We start from the raw sequence: 16,324 nt of genomic DNA, 5'->3' as shown, positions 1-16,324 counted from the left end.
CTTCGATCGGGATTCGAATCCGATCGTCTACCAGACGAGATGCCTCTCGCGAGACAATTGTTTATCGCGATGGTTCGGGCGCTTCCTCTATCCGCGGTGGACCCCGCCGCCGCTCGAGGATGCGATTCCCGGTGAGGGAACTTTACTTTTAGGACTAAAGGACATTTAAATAGCTCCCACAGTCGAGAATTTAACGCCATTTGACCTCAACGCAACCGCGGAGAAATATAATTTCTTTACGTGTCATTTCCGCGTGTGCTTTTGTGAACTCCGCCCACTGGTTGACAATGTCCAATCGTGTTCAAGCAGAAAGTGCTCCACTTGCTAATCGGTGTCCGTTTTACAAAGGTGCAGTCACGTTAAACCGTACAGAAACACGATTTATTAAAATGATAATGTAGAAATAATATAAATTTTTAGAAAACCGCCAATGTTACGCAAGTGGGACCAAGTTTACGAGCCGTTCGTGCCCGCGCACTGAATGGGTGGGTGGACGCGCGCTCCCGAGACACCAGGAAACATGGCGGCGCTCATGACTCTCAGCCAGGTAACAACTTAACAACCAGCTTCGAAAAAGTCGTTTTATCGAATTTGTCGTCCGCCACCTTGACACCACAACAAACTCTACACACAGCACTGTAATGCGACATGTGTATGTTGCTTTTCTCGTCTAAATCAAGTTGTTAGCTGGTTTTGTCGCTGCGTATAGCCGCTCAACTTCGACGTTCAGAACAGAAACGCAATAGCCGCTAAATGTAATAAGCTTAACTCCCTTTTTATCGACTTTCTTGTGCTTCCCTCCAGTTATCGAGCGGCAACCCAGCCTACGAGAGCTACTACAGACAGGTAGGTATTAAACTCCCATGACTCTCTTTAAAAAAAAAAGTTTCTGTGCGCAACAAACTCATCATGAGTTCTTCATTTTGTAGTTGGATCCATTGATCAGTGGCAAGATATCATCTGGGGATGCAGCTCAGTTCCTGAAAAAGTCGGGGCTGTCAGACATCACACTCGGAAAGGTTTGATATCCTTTATATACTTTAACATACATGTATTTGTAAGCGGTAATAACACACAATAACACATCCCGTATGTTGTTCAGATATGGGATTTGGCTGACTCGGAACGAAAAGGCTATTTGGACAAGCGGGTAACGCACAGATTTTATGTGCAAAATGTGATGTCATTGTGTATGCTGACGTGCGCGCCAGTCACTGGATTGTTCTCTTTCTCCCACCCTTTCTTCTCCTTCAGGGTTTCTTCATCGCCTTGAGACTGGTCGCCTCGGCGCAGGCAGGGCATGACATTAGCATCAGCAACCTCAGCCAAACGGTGCCACCTCCTAAATTTGTGAGTAGCAAAAAAATAATAATAAAAATTATGTCCAGTTTCTGTCTTTGCAAAGATATTTTGAACATTTTCAAAACTTTCCTAAATTTGTGGCCAGTGGTTGTACTTAACATTACCCCCCTCTCTCTCTCTCTCTCTCTCTCTCTCTCTCTCTCTCTCTCTCTCTCTCTCTCTCTCTCTCTCTCTCTCTCTCTCTCTCTCTCTCTTTTCCCCCCTCCCTCTCCATAATGTTACTGAACTTGCTGTTATTAATTTCCCTCAGCGAGACACGAGCAGCCCATTACCAAGCACTCCAGCGCCAGACTCGCATTGGGCCATAAGGGTGAGTTTTTAAAATTAACATTCCCCAATATGTGACACTATCATGCTGTTTTGATTTGCAGCCAGACGAAAAAGGGAAATTCGAGGGTATTTTCGAGAGTCTGACCCCCATGAATGGCCTCCTCTCCGGTGATAAAGTCAAGCCTGTCTTGATCAACTCCAAACTACCTCTGGATTTGTTGGGGAAGGTGATGTTACCTACTTAAAATGACAACTCCTGAAATTGAATGGAAAAGCTCTGTTGCCTACTCCCATGTTCCTTGGGGGGCACCACATCAGTGACCCCAGGTCTAAAGCAACAAGTTAACCAAGTACTGTTGTCATCATGCAGATTTGGGATCTGGGCGACGCAGACAAAGATGGCTACTTGGATAAAGAGGAATTCATTGTGGTAACTTCCCCACTTGTAATTGAACACAAAAATGCATATTTCCTATTCCTAACTTTGCTAACACGACCTTTTAGGTCATGCATCTTGTGTACCGAGCCATGGAAAAGGAGCCGGTACCGGCCGTCCTGCCTCCATCCCTCATCCCACCCTCCAAAAGGAAAAAGGTGGCGGGCACGATACCCGGCGCTGTGGCCGTGCTGCCCTCCAGGTCCGCGTCTTTTGCTCTCAAGGACAGCACGAGAAGCATCTCTCCCCTTGCTGGCGCCTCTCCCCTCGCCAGCGCCTCTCCCCTTGCCAGCGCCTCTCCCTTCACCAGGCCAATGGCCAAACTAACCCCGCTACACTCCTCTAAAGCCAGTAAACAGGTACGTCATGTTCTCTTTCATGAGCTGTCACTGGCTCACTGGTGTGCTTGTCCACCCATCAGGTGTGAAACCAACCAATCAAAAATACTTTTCAATGCTTCCACAAATATTTCAATTCAAGTCATTGTCAATCATTATTTGTGATCAAAATGGCAGCTTGAGTATCAAAATTGACATTTCACCTATCAGAATTCTATTCAGTTGCTAATCAAGTGGCTCGACTGGTTCCGCCACATTGTCCTCAGCTGCCGCTTACTCTTTTCCTTGTTATTGCTTCAGGACTCTCGCACTCGTGATACTTTGACAAACAGGTTTGGCCAGACCGGCGGATCACGGTTTTTCCACCTCTTTCTTGTTGTCAAATTTCGTTTTGTTAAACAATTACTGTCAGTGTTATCTTTAGTTGGGCAAACAAATCTGTAACAGTCATATGGCCTGCATTTTTAATTCCAAATGTAGATAGCGGAGCTGTCAAGTCATGGGTGGAGGAGCTCTGTGTGAGGGCGCTGTTTGGTCAACACGCTTGGTAATTTGGTCAAATTCACAAAGACTGATTCACGTGATGGGTGGATTGGCACTTTAGAGACTCAACTATTTGTGTCCAAGTATTTATAAAAGTATATTTTCTGATCCTGTATTTTAATCACTTTTAGGTGTCGTATAATAATCATCATCGAAATAATAATAATAATTGTAGTATTTGCTTTGCTGAATTCCAGCCGGAGCAGCCATGGGTGGTGCCGGTGGCTGACAGGGAGCGATACATCGACATCTTCAAGAAAACCGACACAGATCATGACGGACTGGTCGATGGAACGGAAGTCATCGAGATCTTCATGCACTCCAGCCTCTCCCAGACCATGTTGGCCCAAATCTGGTGAGACCGTGACTCTCTTGTGTTCCCCAAAGAGCAAAAATAAATGAAAGCTCTGATTGTTACTCTCCAACCCTGTAGGTGGCGGTAAATGCTTTTGTGCATTTGACTTGGTAACTGTTACAGAATATTAAAATCTTAAAGTTGAAAGTGCTCTCTTTTTTTCTATTGAAGCCCATTTGTGAAGGAATATGTTGTGAATGCACTGCGGTTTCCCTCCGATGACTGATGATGCGTCTCGTGCGCAGGGGCCTGGCCGACACCAAACAGACGGGCAAGCTAAGCCAGGAGCAGTTCTGCCTGGCCATGCATTTGATCCAGCAGAAGATCACCAAAGGCATCGACCCGCCAACCAATCTGACGCCGGACATGATTCCCCCCTCAGAGCGGACGACAAGTACGCCTCCCGTAAGTCTTGATATGAATAACCCTGCATTACTTTTCTCATAGTTTTGTCTTTTAGCCTCTACCTGGTGATATTGTCCTACTATCCTTATTTTTATTTATTTTTTTACTACATTCCCTCCTGTTTGGCAGAGCTTTGCTGAGTTTTATTCTGCTGCACTCACTCATGCGCTCACAGTGAGTGTTTGCTAATTTACCACCAGAGGGTGCTATTGCTCCATCCAGATATTCTACGCGAGCGTTGCTGTTTTCAACGTCTCCACCTCCTTTCTGTACTTGTTCCTAAGAGTACACAATTTATTCATACTTGGCTAACAAACAAAAACTTGCACCATGATCCCCATCAAACTTCCTCGAGCTGCATTTGGCATGAGATCATAATTCAAAACGGTGCACTCTTTTGTGTCGTCTCGCCAGACGGCTTTTCATGCATTGTGCGGCTGTTCAGGACGCACAAGATGCATTTCCTTCCTGCCTTTTGTTCTGCTGCACACATAAGCTGAGAGCTCCTTCACTGATCCCGATCCCTAATTCATTACCTGTTTTCTGCCCTCTTCCAACATTTCTTTTTCTCACTTCATTTTATTTTCCCCGACTTTCCACCTCACCACAGGACTTCACCTCCTTAGCGCCTGTAGAGCTGACGGGCATCAAAGAGCTGGATGACCTCAGTCAGGAAATAAGTCAGCTGCAGAGGTGAGCCCCTCGAAGCGGCTGAGGAGAGATTTGTTTCTCTTCCTTTTGAAGAAGAAGAAAAAAAACCACGGGATATGAGCTCTGTGAAACGACAACTTGTATTTATTTTTTATTATATCAACATTTGCGAGCCGTGCTGCTGCTGCTGCTATCAGCTGTTTCATAAGCAAGGCGCTGCCAAGCAAAGCAGTGTCCAGCAGCAGTCTTCATTAGAAAGTCAAATCAGCCAATTTTTTTCAACATACTTTAAATCACATCCAGCTTGTTGCCTAACACAACAGTGCACATGAATCTATATTTGCAGGCGCCAACTTGCGCAATACAAGAGCTGTTTAAAAAATTGTGCTTTTTATAAAGATTGTGATGCTCTCTTTTCAGGTCTTAAGTTAACTCTTTTTTTTTTTAATTCATCGTTATTTTGTTGGAGGTGCAACAGTACATGGGCAGCTAGTGGTGTGTTCATCTGCCTCGTGGTCTTAAAAAAAAAAAATCACTATTTGAAATGTCTCACATGGTTCCCTTATAGAGAGAAGTTAATCCTGGAACATGAACTCAAAGAAAAGGAGGAAACCATCCAAAGGCAAAATCATGCTGTTCAAGTAAGAAGGAGCCCCCCCAAAAAATATGCTTGAGAGATTAAAATGTGTGCCAGAACATGTCTAAATTTACTGTGCAAATATTGTTTGGTATTTAGAACATGCAGCATGACCTGGAGAGGGAGAGCAGCAGTTTGCAGGACATTGAGTCCCAGAAGCAAAACGCCCAGAAGCGTCTGGATGAGATGGACCAGCAGCGCTCTAAGCTGGATGGGTTGCTCAACGACGTCAAGCAGAAGTGTCAGGAAGAGTCGCAGACGGTTAGCTTCTTTTTTTTTTTCTTCTCTTTCTCTCTAATTTTAATGAAAAAGTCATCGCAATATAATGAATCCTCTCCGTCCCCTCGCAGATCTCCACCCTGCAAAGTCAAATTCGCTCACAGGAGAGTGACCTCCGGAGCCAGGAGAAAGAGGTCGGCCGCACCAAGACGGAACTGAGCCGCCTGGCGGACGAGGAGGCGCAGCTGGAGCAGAGCCTCCTCACCGGCCGCGTCCAACTGGACAGCATTGTCAAGTCTCTCAAGACCACCCAGGAAGAGATCAGTCAGGTGAGAGATGACCTCAGACAAAACACATTTACATAGAGGTGAAAATGTTCACTTCAGCTCTCAAGAAGGGTTCTCACGAGTAAAAGAAGAAAGGACGGGCTCAACTCTTTCCCACTCCAGCAGCTACGCGGGTACAATAACACCCTTGTATGTTTTTCCTGCGGTGCTTTCAGGCTCGCAGCAAGTTGTTGTTGATCCAGGAGAACCAAAAGGAGTTCACCAAGACCATCGAGCAGTACAACAGCGCCCTGCGAGATCTCGCCGGGGGGAACACCACAGCAGACACCGAGCATTTGTTTGCCGTAAAGGAGAACGGCGCCTTCGGGAGTGCGGCGGTGGGCAGCCTACTGTATACGTATGTCGATGGGCTATCGAATCTGTATGATTGATTGTCCCCGCCCCCTTCAGGATGACTCATTCAAATCAAGGCTAGCCATGTTCAACACTGCTAAGGGCGCTCCAGCAGACCCCTTCCAGACGGAGGATCCCTTCAAATCCGACCCCTTCAATGGTCCTTTTGCAGAATGAGAGAAGAGTCAATTGCAAGCTTTTTTGCACCCTCACAAGCTGTTTCTGTCCTTGTAGATCCTTTCGGGGAAAGCGACCCTTTCAAGGGTAGCTCGGCCAGCCATCTATTTAGCGGGGCGGGCAGCTCCAATCTGTTTGCAGCCTCCGACATCACTGCAGAAAAACCTAAGCCGCCAGTCAAGGTGACGTTGGGGAAATTAGCGACATTGCACCGGCTTTGAGCGCCTTCACTCAACTTTTTGCTTTGTTCTTCTCAGCCCGGCTCCGTCCGCGCACGTCTCGGCTTCTCATCGCACAGCCCGAAAACGAAGCATTCAGGTACCGGCGTGACACAGAACCATCTAGTGATGCACATTTTGTCCTAACTGTATCCAAGCGTCTCATCAATAGTCCCTGTTAGAGAAGCGGCTGGAAACGTTGGACAAGCCAGAGCAGTATTTTTTTTCCCCTCATACGTAGAAATAATTTTCACTATTTTTTTCCCAAACGTCTTATTCATGTAAAGGCTCATTGTACGACACTCCTTTTGGGTGCTATGTCAGAAGTATGTTTTTACTCGCCACCGATTTACCGCTCCTGTGATTTGAGACTATTTTTAGATGAGGGGAAGGCTTACTCATTTAACTACGGGAAAACTAAAAATACTCACTCGCCCACCTACCCTGGAAAAACGGGAGCTCGACAGGACACACCGTCATTCCTTGAAGCCCCCCCCCCGTCCCCACCTTAACACTTGCTGCACTTCACCTTCTTTATTGAGTGTGGAAGTTGTTTCAAGTCAGCGACGGGGGTAAAAGGGGGACGCTATGACGCTGACCGGCGCGTTGCCCGTCATCAGACGAACACAGAAGCAACTGTGGACCTGCGTGGGCTTACTGTGCCAAAAAGCAAACACGTGTCTGAATAGGCCCTCTTGTGGTTGCTTATGCACAGTAAACATTCATTTACAATGTTTTGTTTTTTCACTGTGACCATCTGCCCCCCCCCCCCCCCCCAACCAACCCCATCCTCTCTTTTTCATTAAGCGCCATACCACAAAGCTTCAAAACAAGCCGGGCACAGTTCTGCTTCAACAGTGCTCCAACTGACGCCTTTAATTAGCTAATCAGAGGCATACGTCAGGTTAAACAGAACCCCCCCTCTGCTTTTTAAGATTTGGGCAAATGTCATGGAACCTTTAGCAGCTATGGCACTCTAAAAATAGCACACGGTTCCTCAGTGGAATAAAGTGTAATTTTAAAGCATGTGGTCTGTAAGTGAATTTTGTTGCAACTTGGGAGATTTTTTTCCACAAGTGTCTCACTATGCTCTTTTTGCAGAGTCGGTCCGGATGCCTAACCACCTCTTTGGAGGCAGGAGCAACGCTGGATTTCCAGATTTTAACCAGTTGTCCAAGGTGAGCGTCAAACACTTTCATGGATTTGCAGACACATTTTTTTTTTATCTTAATTTTATCATTGAACAACATCAACCAGCACACCCAAATAAACAACACAAACCCCTTCTGTAAATCTAAACTACATCAAAAGCATGGACAATAAAATTGTCCATTTATTTTGTTACTTCTTTGGCCACTGTGTATTTATTTGTGCCCAGTGCCTAATCGCGACACAGTATCTGTTAAAGGCAATAAGTAATTTTTTTTCAGTAATTAGTTTTCATTTCAACACTGATCTAGCATGCCTCACTCATCACACCGGTTCATTTCTCTTCAGCCTCAACCCACATGTATGAACACTGTCTGTTAATTCCATGCCAGAGGCTGCTTGTTGAGTGACGGTTGTTGATTTTTGTATGTGTGTGTGTGTGTTAACAGAAGTCTGATAATCCTGTTCTGCCATCAAAGAAAAGCGCGCCTAACCGGCCTGCCCCGCCCTACGGTAAGCAAGGTCGGTGTGAGTCTGAGCAGAACTCACGAACACGCAAGCAGTGGTTCCATCCAAACACACTCTTTTTGGTACCTCATGGCACGCCTCTCTCGAGGCCTTCATTTTGACGGTTCATCGAGTGCAGCTAGCTATGTGCCAGGAGGGCATACCCCCCCTCAAAAAAAAGTGCCACTTCCTGTGACCTTGCACTTGTGCTCTTAAGCAGAAGCAGTGGCGTGAGAAAGTTGCTGTTCCCCTTTGCCCGACCACGCAGAGTGGCAGAGGTGTGTGTGTGGCCTCGTACGCGATGGGGAAGTGAGAGCCTCAAAAGCCGTGGGTGATGAGAAATTATAGTAGGGCACTAATAATAAATACAGTGCAACCTTAAAGTCTAATGCAGTCCATTCAAATCTGAAAAAAAAATAATATAAAATCTATTTATTGGTTTTCTCTATAAAGAATGGATGGAGGCGTTAGTGTTTCTTCATTAGCCCCCTTTTTTTCTCTTTTTTTTAGACACTTTCTTAGATGCAGATTGTCAGAATGTTGCAATTCAGCCACTTGATTTACTCTTCATTTGAACCCTCGCTGACTCTTCTTTTTGTGTGTGTGTGTGTGTGTATATGTGTGTGTACTGTCAGCCAGCCACATTTTGCTTCCTGTCAGAATTGTGTAACACAGTATTGCACATCTGGATTTAAAGTACCGCCCTGAGCGGAGAGTCAAGTGTCCTCTCTTTTGCTCCGGCAGGCTCGGGTAGAGCTCCCAAAGATGGTCCTGCCTTCGTAAGTTTGTGCTAGGGTTTTTTTTTTTTTTGCATGAGCCCAAGGAGCAACGTTGCCATTGTGATGGCTGCATGGAGTCGTTAACCATCTTCGGCACTGCGCATGACTTTGCCGTGTCTCATTTACGCCTGCATGACTGAGCTGGACACCTTGTTGCGCCCATCCTGTCCGGTCTATAATTCCACCAAGTTTTTATGTTTTGGGAGTTTCATTTACTCATAGAAGGAACATCAATCAAGATGATTCATTCATTTATTCATTTATAGTCATTTTTGAGTGATGCATTTTCAAATGAGCTGCCAAAAGCATTTATGAACACAAACTTGAGGTCATAAGCGAAGGCCTGTGGCAAAAAAGCAAAGGAAGGGCCTTCATTGAAAAATATGAAGTTTGATTGCCATTTAGTGAGGGTGTGCATTCAAAAACAATTTGGTACGTATTTCGATGCATGGGGTGCAATTCAATTTGAGGACGATTTGTTTTTAAAGTGGAACTATTCGAGTTGGTTTGATTCAGCGGGACTACTTTATACGTGGAAGGTCTTCTGCTTTTTTATTTTTTTATTTTCTTGCCTGAATGTGAAGATGACCAGGTAAGGTCAGTCAGCAGGTCTGGCTCCAAGCTTTTGCATGATTACGTCCTGTTCAAGGCAAATGTTCTGCAGTTTGCATGTCCTGCACACGGGGCAACATCTGGTGTGCTTTTATCAGTTGTATCTCTTTGCTTTTTGCTATATCATCAACCTGAACATCCTCTAATTCTGTTAAAAAACGACAGCCGTGTTTTGGATGACTTTTTTTTTTCCCCTCCCTCTGCCAAATTTGCATCCAGTGTTCGGTCCTGTCCCCGGGTCAGCTTCGCCTTTTGAGCCTGCGCTTCGTTTCTGCGGCTAACCTCTCGTTGTTTGGCTCCTGCAGCTTGGAAGTGAAAGCCAGCAGGTGGAGTGGGCCAAGCGGGAGAGCGAGCGCGAGGAGTGCGACCGGCTGCGGAGACTGCGGCTCCAGGAGCAGCAGGACCTAGAGCTGGCCATCGCGCTCAGCCGGGCTGACGCGCCCGGCTCCTGATGGGGCCCACCCGCAAGCCCCCCCCTCCTCTCTTGCAGACGTTTGCACTGACACCGACCGCACTACCGAAAGCCCCCCTCCTGCGCACGAGCCCAGTGACGCCCCCGCCATGCGCTGGCCTCAAATGACTCCACATTTAGCATGTAATCTATGTTCATTGCTCCCAAACGACAAGGCAACTATAATCATGGCCGGGGATGGATCCTCTTGAAGTCAAGTGTGGCTTCATCTGGAGACAACGTAGCGATTTAGGGAAAACACGAAGCAGATGGGTACTTGACGCTGCCTTATTCCAAAGCCTGCACAGAAACTTAACCTCTTTCAAAAAACCAAAAACTGTTTTGTTGTATTTATAAGGAATGATATGAATGGGTGTGAAATGCACTAAATCAACATTTTTTAATTCCATTTAAACGACCCCAGATCCTCTCTTGTTTAATTCCGTTGCAATACAATGCATTTGTGCCTATGCATCGGTTATTCAACGCCTTAAATCCAAAGCGGTAGAGATTGTGTTAGTTTACTTGTCTTCATTTTTATAAGTACAGCATATAAAAAATAAAAAAAAAATCCATTGCCTCTGTATAATGTGTAAAACCACTGGTACTATTACACCGATTTTCATCACTTTAACCTCAAGGGCTAAACACTACCGCTGTTTTAAGTTCATATCTTCTGTTCATATTAATTTGAAATCTTAGTCGCCCCCATCTCAGCCTAAAAGTGATGGCTCTGAAATTCTTAAATCAATTTGGCACAAGAGTTTATTCTTGGACTTATTAACATACGTGTATGTGATAACAGAATTTTATTTAATGTTGGAAGAAGGTCACTTTGTCTCCTTAATAACAAAAATAAATCTGATAGTATTTAACATTGATCTTGAGTGAATTTTTTGGGGAGACTTATCATGGAAAATCCCCTTTTTTTGCTTTTATAGTCATTTTATTGTGTACTTGGAGTCTCCAAGATTGTAGAAAAGGTGCTGTAGAGATACTTTTATTATCTGTTTGGGGGTTAATTTATACTCCGTTCAGATTTCTATCACGTATTTGTATCTATTACGTCACATCCGTTGGGCGGGACTACTAAACAAGGTAATGGGTGTGGCCAAACAATTTCACAAATCCGCCATCTTTATTAATCAGAGACAAACAATTCAAGGATGCCGAAGTGGAGACGTCAAAATGTTCTGTTGTTGAATGCATTAATCCACACAACTCCAGCATCAGAACCTCAAAGTAATGCCTGGTCAAATTTCATTTCTCAAGCAATGTTCTAACATCTGTGGGCAAAGTCCTGCTTGTTCAAGGATGAGTGTTTCAGAAATCTTGTCAGTATAGAGAAAGATTCGCCCGAAAGGGTGTTTCATTGATGGTTCAATTCACACAGTAAAACGGTAAGCTTGAGATAACACAAAAATAATAAACTGTATTTCACTTTATCTATGCACTCGTTTTCATAGCATTAGCTTCTGCTTGCTAATTTTAGAGCTGTGCGCTCTATATTGTCACTTCTTGTGTGTGTATTTTGAGTAATTGTATCATTAATGTATGTATTAATTGCATTAAAATGCTGTTTTATTCTTGGGGAACACAATAATGTGTTAAAAGCTTTTCGCTAATGCTAGCATTAGTATACTGGTTAATTTGACTGCAATGTTTGTTCATAAATATTGTTAGGGGATTTATTTTGTTACGTGTTTATGTATATTTGGACAAATCTTCTAACCCTTTGGCAATTTTGGAGAAAAAAAATGGCACAACCATATTGGAACAAAACTAAAAAGAGAAGTGAGAGTGATACATTTGAATCGACATTGTGAGCACTTCCTTCTTTTTAAATTGAACATTGTCTTTTTTCAGAAATGTAGAGTACTACTACTCCAAGCCAGCTGGTACATCTCAGGATGGATGACAGACACTGACATGCAAAACAACTGAGTGAGTGAGTGGCCTTCTCCTTTTCATGTTCTACAAGAGACACGATATTTAGTCAATGACTAGTCATGTACTGCAACCACAATAACATATGATTGATGTGTGGACTTTAAACTTTATTTCAAAAAGTCTCTGAAAAAAACTAAATGTACCATGCGAGAATGACCGCCACTTTATGACAAGTACTATTTATGGAGCAGGCCATTGCAGTCATTGAAAAGTTACTCTGATGATGTTAGCTTCGCTGATGTTCTCGTGAAATAGTTGGCTAGGCCTCAGGTAAGTCGAGCTTAACCAAGTATCAGCATACAATGTTTAGTGTTATGATTTTCATCAATGTTGTGTTATCATAACACATTTCAGAAGTCTTTAGGTGGAAAAAAATCACAATTGTCAGTGCAGTGCACAGATTTTGAGAACCTCTACTTTGGGTCTTCCAAAAAGCTACCTAATGTAAAATGCTTCATGTAAAATGTCTCATTTTTTTGTGTGTGTAACTTCTTAATTGCAAGCTCAATGTCTAGCTTTCAATCCAAACATGATTTGTTTCATTTCCAATGTGTCGTAGTGATGTTTCAAGGCGAAAAGAAAAATCATGACAACTCTGTCATTGTCCAAAAACTAATTGGTGCCCCGCTCGAGTGCACTTAATGCTTGTGAAGCTGCTCTGAAATGACACCGTGCACCGCGTAGACGTCGCATGAGCCGGACTTGGCAGTGTACTGTGTAATTGTAGTATTAAGGGGCCTTTTTGATGTGTGACTATAATTGGGAAGCATCAGAGAGCGGAGTGGAAGAAGGGCTCCCTGATGATGAGGCTTTTGCCGTGTCGTGTACCCCCCTCTCCTTGTCCAGACGGCTCCGGGCTCCCTCTGTAATTAGGGGATGGAGTGTTTGTATTTATAGGCTAAAACCCGCAAGTGGCTGCAGCATGTGTGTGTGTGTGTGTCTCTTTTGCAGCTGCAAAACATCAATCCAGTGGAAATCAAGTGCTCATATTTTTAAAATTAAAGTGCTTACACAATGGCAACATGTATAACCCATTTTAGTTCTGCTATCATGACGGCTTGCAGCTCCGAGTCCAAACGAAGCTATTTGGAGTGAAAGAGGCAAAGGCAGTGAGATATTTTCGTTCTTTTTAATATTTACAATAAATACACATTTGACAATATAAAATACATGTACATTTTTATATAACTTTAAGTACAAAATAATGTACAGGACGTCAAGCCCTGATAGTGTACAGAAGGGGCTGGAATCGGGGAGGGCAGCTCTGGGACAGCTGTTCAATTCATCTCGGAGGCAGTTTTCTTTGGAGAAAAACATTGTCTATACACAATGTGTGTATTTCACTCCTGTCAATGTGATTGTCTACTAAGTGGTGGTAGTTGTGTCACCATGAGTTATTTGTTTAAACAGTAGCAGAGTCATAGAAAGGCACTTTTGTGTCAAAGACATTCCAGTTGTAAGTATACACTGTACAAGGGCCAGCCCCTTATAGGTCTGCTCTCATAAAACCAAAGTAGTACCAGCTACATGATTGGAAAATAATATAGATTTAAAGGGGGGTAGGGTTAGGGGGGGAGGACTTTGGTCATGTGGAGAACACTTTAAATAAAAAAGAAACATCTCATCAAAAAAAAAAAAAACAGTCTCTTGTTGTTGTCGAGGCTCCTTTTACATGTGTCTCTTCATGTGCAGCGCGAGGTGGTCAGATCTGGAGAAGGCACGCTCACAAAGGTGACACTGGAAGGGCCGGTGTCCAGTATGTTTGCGGAAGTGACGCGTTAGCTCATCCGAGCGGGCGAACTTCCAGCCGCAGCCTTCCCAACTGCAGTGGTACGGCTTCTCACCTGGCAGGGCAAGAGAGGGAAAGAAAACATGATTAATCGGCACTGGGATAGAGGTGTGACCGAGTTGTGGCATTGCGTAATGCGTGAAAGGGCGAGCAAGGTGAGCTTACCTGTGTGCGTCCGCAGGTGAGCTTTGAGGTGAGAGCTTTTTGTATACGTTTTCCCGCATCCGGCGAAGGTGCAGGTGTGCGTGGCCGTGCGCTTGCGCGGCCAAGTGCGCCGCCCCCGCTTGGGCTTGGACTCGAGCAGATCCAGCGGCGAGGATGGCGGCGTGAGCATCGACCTCTGCGCGCCCGGCGGAGCCTGCTGCAGACCCATGGCTTCGTCATAGACGCTGAACGCTGGGTGGTGCGCGCCGTGGTAGGCCATGTGCATGTGTTGTTGCTGCTGATGCTGATGCTGCTGATGCTGGAAGGAGGCGCTATTCTGGTATTTGTGACTGACGAAGCAACTCATAGGCGCGCAAAAGTCCGAAGCCGCCGCCTGCTCGTCCGGGCTGAGCGGCGGTGTCATGCTGCTGCTGGCAGCCCGCGGAGAGATAGCCAAACGTGGCTGCTCGAAGGGCATCATGCACGAAACGTTGCCTTCCTGCTTGATTTTGCTGCAGCTTTGGGGCACCATGCCCAACACCGGGCCGTAACTGTCCATGGCGGGCTCAACTTTGATGTCCTGGCGCGGGAAGTGCGAGGTGTAAAACCTGCCCTGCAGCGTTTGTTGAGGGTTGCGCGTCACTCCGTAGCCGGCGTCGGAGCGCAGCAGCTCTGTCAACAGGCCGGCAGCGTACGGCGGTGGCGGGGAGCGGTGCTCTCCCGCGGGGAAGGCTGCGGGCACCGCTGCGTCCGTCGCGGCGTATGCGCCGGGGTCGGCCGGAGCCACGTAGGCTGAGGCTCCGTCAAGTATAAAATCCAGATCTAAGTAGTTGCTCAGATCCTCGTCGTCCTTCTTGGCGAACAGGTTGTCCGCGCCGTGCACCATCTCTTGCATGGAGCAGCTGCCGGTGGGGAACTTGTTGTCATTCTCTGATTTCCACCTCTGAAAAAATCAGAACAAGCCATTGAGAAACCACGATTGCAATAAATGTAGAAAAGTCATGCAAGAAGACGATCGTATAATAGCTCCCATTTTTAACGAATGCTGAAGTATCTGCTACTTCGTAAAACTTTTAAACGTCTCTGTGTGCGGCAGAGGAACATTTCAGTTTAACTTACGTTTTCCCAGCTTTTCTCCCTTTGGTTGCTGAATGTGGCAAAAGAAGGTAGCATCACTCCCGATAAAGCCATGTTTTTGGTGTCGTCTTGTTTCAACAACTCGCTCCCAAAATCGGTGTGCGCAATCCGTGCGCTTCGACTTGTCGATATAATTGTGGCTGTGGCTCCAACGCCACGAAGTGTTCTCAGTGCAGTGAGTTTCCACCCCCACCGTGCTTGACTCTTTATAAAAGTCCTCTTAGCCGCCCAGGAAACCACGTCGACGTCGCGTAATTTTAGCTCTTTATAAAGCGGGACTTCTCTCGAGCCGCTTCTTCCAGTTGCGCGCGCGCTACTCCAGTGCTGACAGCCGCCGGGTTCGAGCGAGTGGGGTTCCTTTAAGCGAGCGAGGGAGGGAGTGGGGGCTGCCTACGCGCAATGACGCACACGCTCCAGGGGCCACGCCCCCTTTGGAGCTGGAAAAAAAGTGTCAAACACACAAGCGTACACACACAAGCGGTTCATATAGCAACCGTAGAGGATTACGTAATTTGGCGCAGGGATGAAAACAATGTTGTCAGAACATCACCGACGTGATTTATGCACTTCTCAAAAAAGTGTGGACGATGAGATCCATTGCATGAAAAAAAACAAAAAAACGCGTGACATGACACGAATGTTTGGTGCTAGATGACCTGCAGATTTACAAGAAATATCTTACATGTTGTGCTTCTAATTAAGAAAGGAATGAGGAGGATTATTAATTATTATTACTGTAGAGTCACTGGACAGTACGTAGACCTCTTTGTAATATTTTGTTCCTACTTAGGTGCGCCTATTGAAGTGGCATGGTGGGAGTTTACGCATGTCATGCGCATGGTGCGGTGCGCGCGCGCGTCTCGTGAGCATGAACGCAAGCGGGTTTAGTTGTAGCCCAGCAGGCTTGTGCAAACAGGCGCCAGCGTGCTCAAGAGCAGCCGCGATGTAAACACGATTTAAGGTAACATGCCATTCAAGTGCTAATGGTGGTGCGGGGGAAGGGGGGGGGGGGGGTCCAATTTACATCACAACCAAACCGAGTTGTGCTTTCATGCGTAATTCTTGACCGAAACTACAAGTTAATAGCAGTACACATGGATATACGTAGTATATATTTTTAGTGTACAGGTAAAGTAATGATTTTGTCGTACACTTAGTCCATCCATCCATCCATCCATCCATCCATCCATCCATCCATCCATCCATCCATCCATCCATCCATCCATCCATCCATCCATCCATCCATCCATCCATCCATCCATCCATCCATCCATCCATCCATCCATCCATCCATCCATCCATCCATCCCAAAAGCATGAGGTGGCGGGTGGAGGGTCGTGTGTGATGAGGACAGGAAAGTTTTTTTTTCTCCAGTTTTGCATGGCGGTGAGAGAAGTGAGTGCTCGGCGCGATGATGTAAGCAAACAGACGGACAGCTCAAGATCGCATCCAACTGTCATGTTCAGCCATCAGCCGTGAGCTTTCCCGTTTCCACGCCATGCACGTTCTGGCTGT

At 45.6% G+C, this 16,324-nt stretch overlaps 2 protein-coding genes across 7 annotated transcripts; one reads left to right on the top strand and one right to left on the bottom strand.

The window, feature by feature from the left end:
• The first annotated feature begins 84 nt into the window (after positions 1-84).
• On the top strand, positions 85-10,664 carry LOC148387505 (epidermal growth factor receptor substrate 15-like 1). Of its 6 annotated transcripts, none has more exons than XM_088397298.1 (23): positions 85-131; positions 805-846; positions 930-1,019; positions 1,103-1,150; positions 1,255-1,350; positions 1,613-1,672; positions 1,734-1,859; positions 2,003-2,062; positions 2,137-2,427; positions 3,147-3,304; positions 3,550-3,709; positions 4,320-4,402; positions 4,929-5,001; positions 5,097-5,258; positions 5,348-5,545; positions 5,719-5,880; positions 5,954-6,056; positions 6,131-6,255; positions 6,331-6,391; positions 7,393-7,469; positions 7,890-7,962; positions 8,692-8,726; positions 9,644-10,664. In XM_088397298.1, exons 1-23 carry the CDS (start codon positions 120-122, stop codon positions 9,788-9,790), a joined length of 2,442 nt encoding a protein of 813 aa, XP_088253424.1. In that variant the 5' UTR covers positions 85-119; the 3' UTR covers positions 9,791-10,664. The 6 variants fall into 6 exon arrangements, with proteins under 6 accessions (XP_088253424.1, XP_088253423.1, XP_088253422.1 ...); XM_088397297.1 differs by lacking the exon at positions 85-131 and adding an exon at positions 323-547 and having other exon boundaries at positions 7,890-7,953; XM_088397296.1 differs by lacking the exon at positions 85-131 and adding an exon at positions 323-547.
• A 2,188-nt stretch (positions 10,665-12,852) lies between these two features.
• On the bottom strand, positions 12,853-15,157 carry klf2b (Kruppel like factor 2b). Its single transcript, XM_088397312.1, has 3 exons — positions 14,792-15,157; positions 13,694-14,615; positions 12,853-13,583 (listed from the first exon to the last, which is right to left on the bottom strand). Exons 1-3 carry the CDS (start codon positions 14,861-14,863, stop codon positions 13,408-13,410), a joined length of 1,170 nt encoding a protein of 389 aa, XP_088253438.1. The 5' UTR covers positions 14,864-15,157; the 3' UTR covers positions 12,853-13,407.
• Between the last annotated feature and the right edge of the window lie 1,167 nt (positions 15,158-16,324).

This window comes from Syngnathus floridae, chromosome 14 (assembly GCF_059516105.1).
Source record: "Syngnathus floridae isolate MCC-2025c chromosome 14, RoL_Sflo_1.0, whole genome shotgun sequence".
Taxonomy (NCBI): domain Eukaryota; kingdom Metazoa; phylum Chordata; class Actinopteri; order Syngnathiformes; family Syngnathidae; genus Syngnathus; species Syngnathus floridae.
This window is presented reverse-complemented; position numbering and strand designations above follow the sequence as displayed.

Bases quoted from the DNA above. Each gene is read 5' to 3' on its own strand.
- klf2b (XM_088397312.1), bottom strand. From the start codon at position 14,863: ATGGCTTTATCGGGAGTGATGCTACCTTCTTTTGCCACATTCAGCAAC. The intron at 14,616-14,791 runs GTAAGTTAAACT...TGATTTTTTCAG, and splicing joins GGGAGAAAAGCTGGGAAAAC to AGGTGGAAATCAGAGAATGA. The intron at 13,584-13,693 runs GTAAGCTCACCT...TTGCCCTGCCAG, and splicing joins TCACCTGCGGACGCACACAG to GTGAGAAGCCGTACCACTGC.
- LOC148387505 (XM_088397296.1), top strand. From the start codon at position 482: ATGGGTGGGTGGACGCGCGCTCCCGAGACACCAGGAAACATGGCGGCG. The intron at 1,860-2,002 runs GTGATGTTACCT...GTCATCATGCAG, and splicing joins CTCTGGATTTGTTGGGGAAG to ATTTGGGATCTGGGCGACGC. The intron at 5,002-5,096 runs GTAAGAAGGAGC...TTTGGTATTTAG, and splicing joins GGCAAAATCATGCTGTTCAA to AACATGCAGCATGACCTGGA.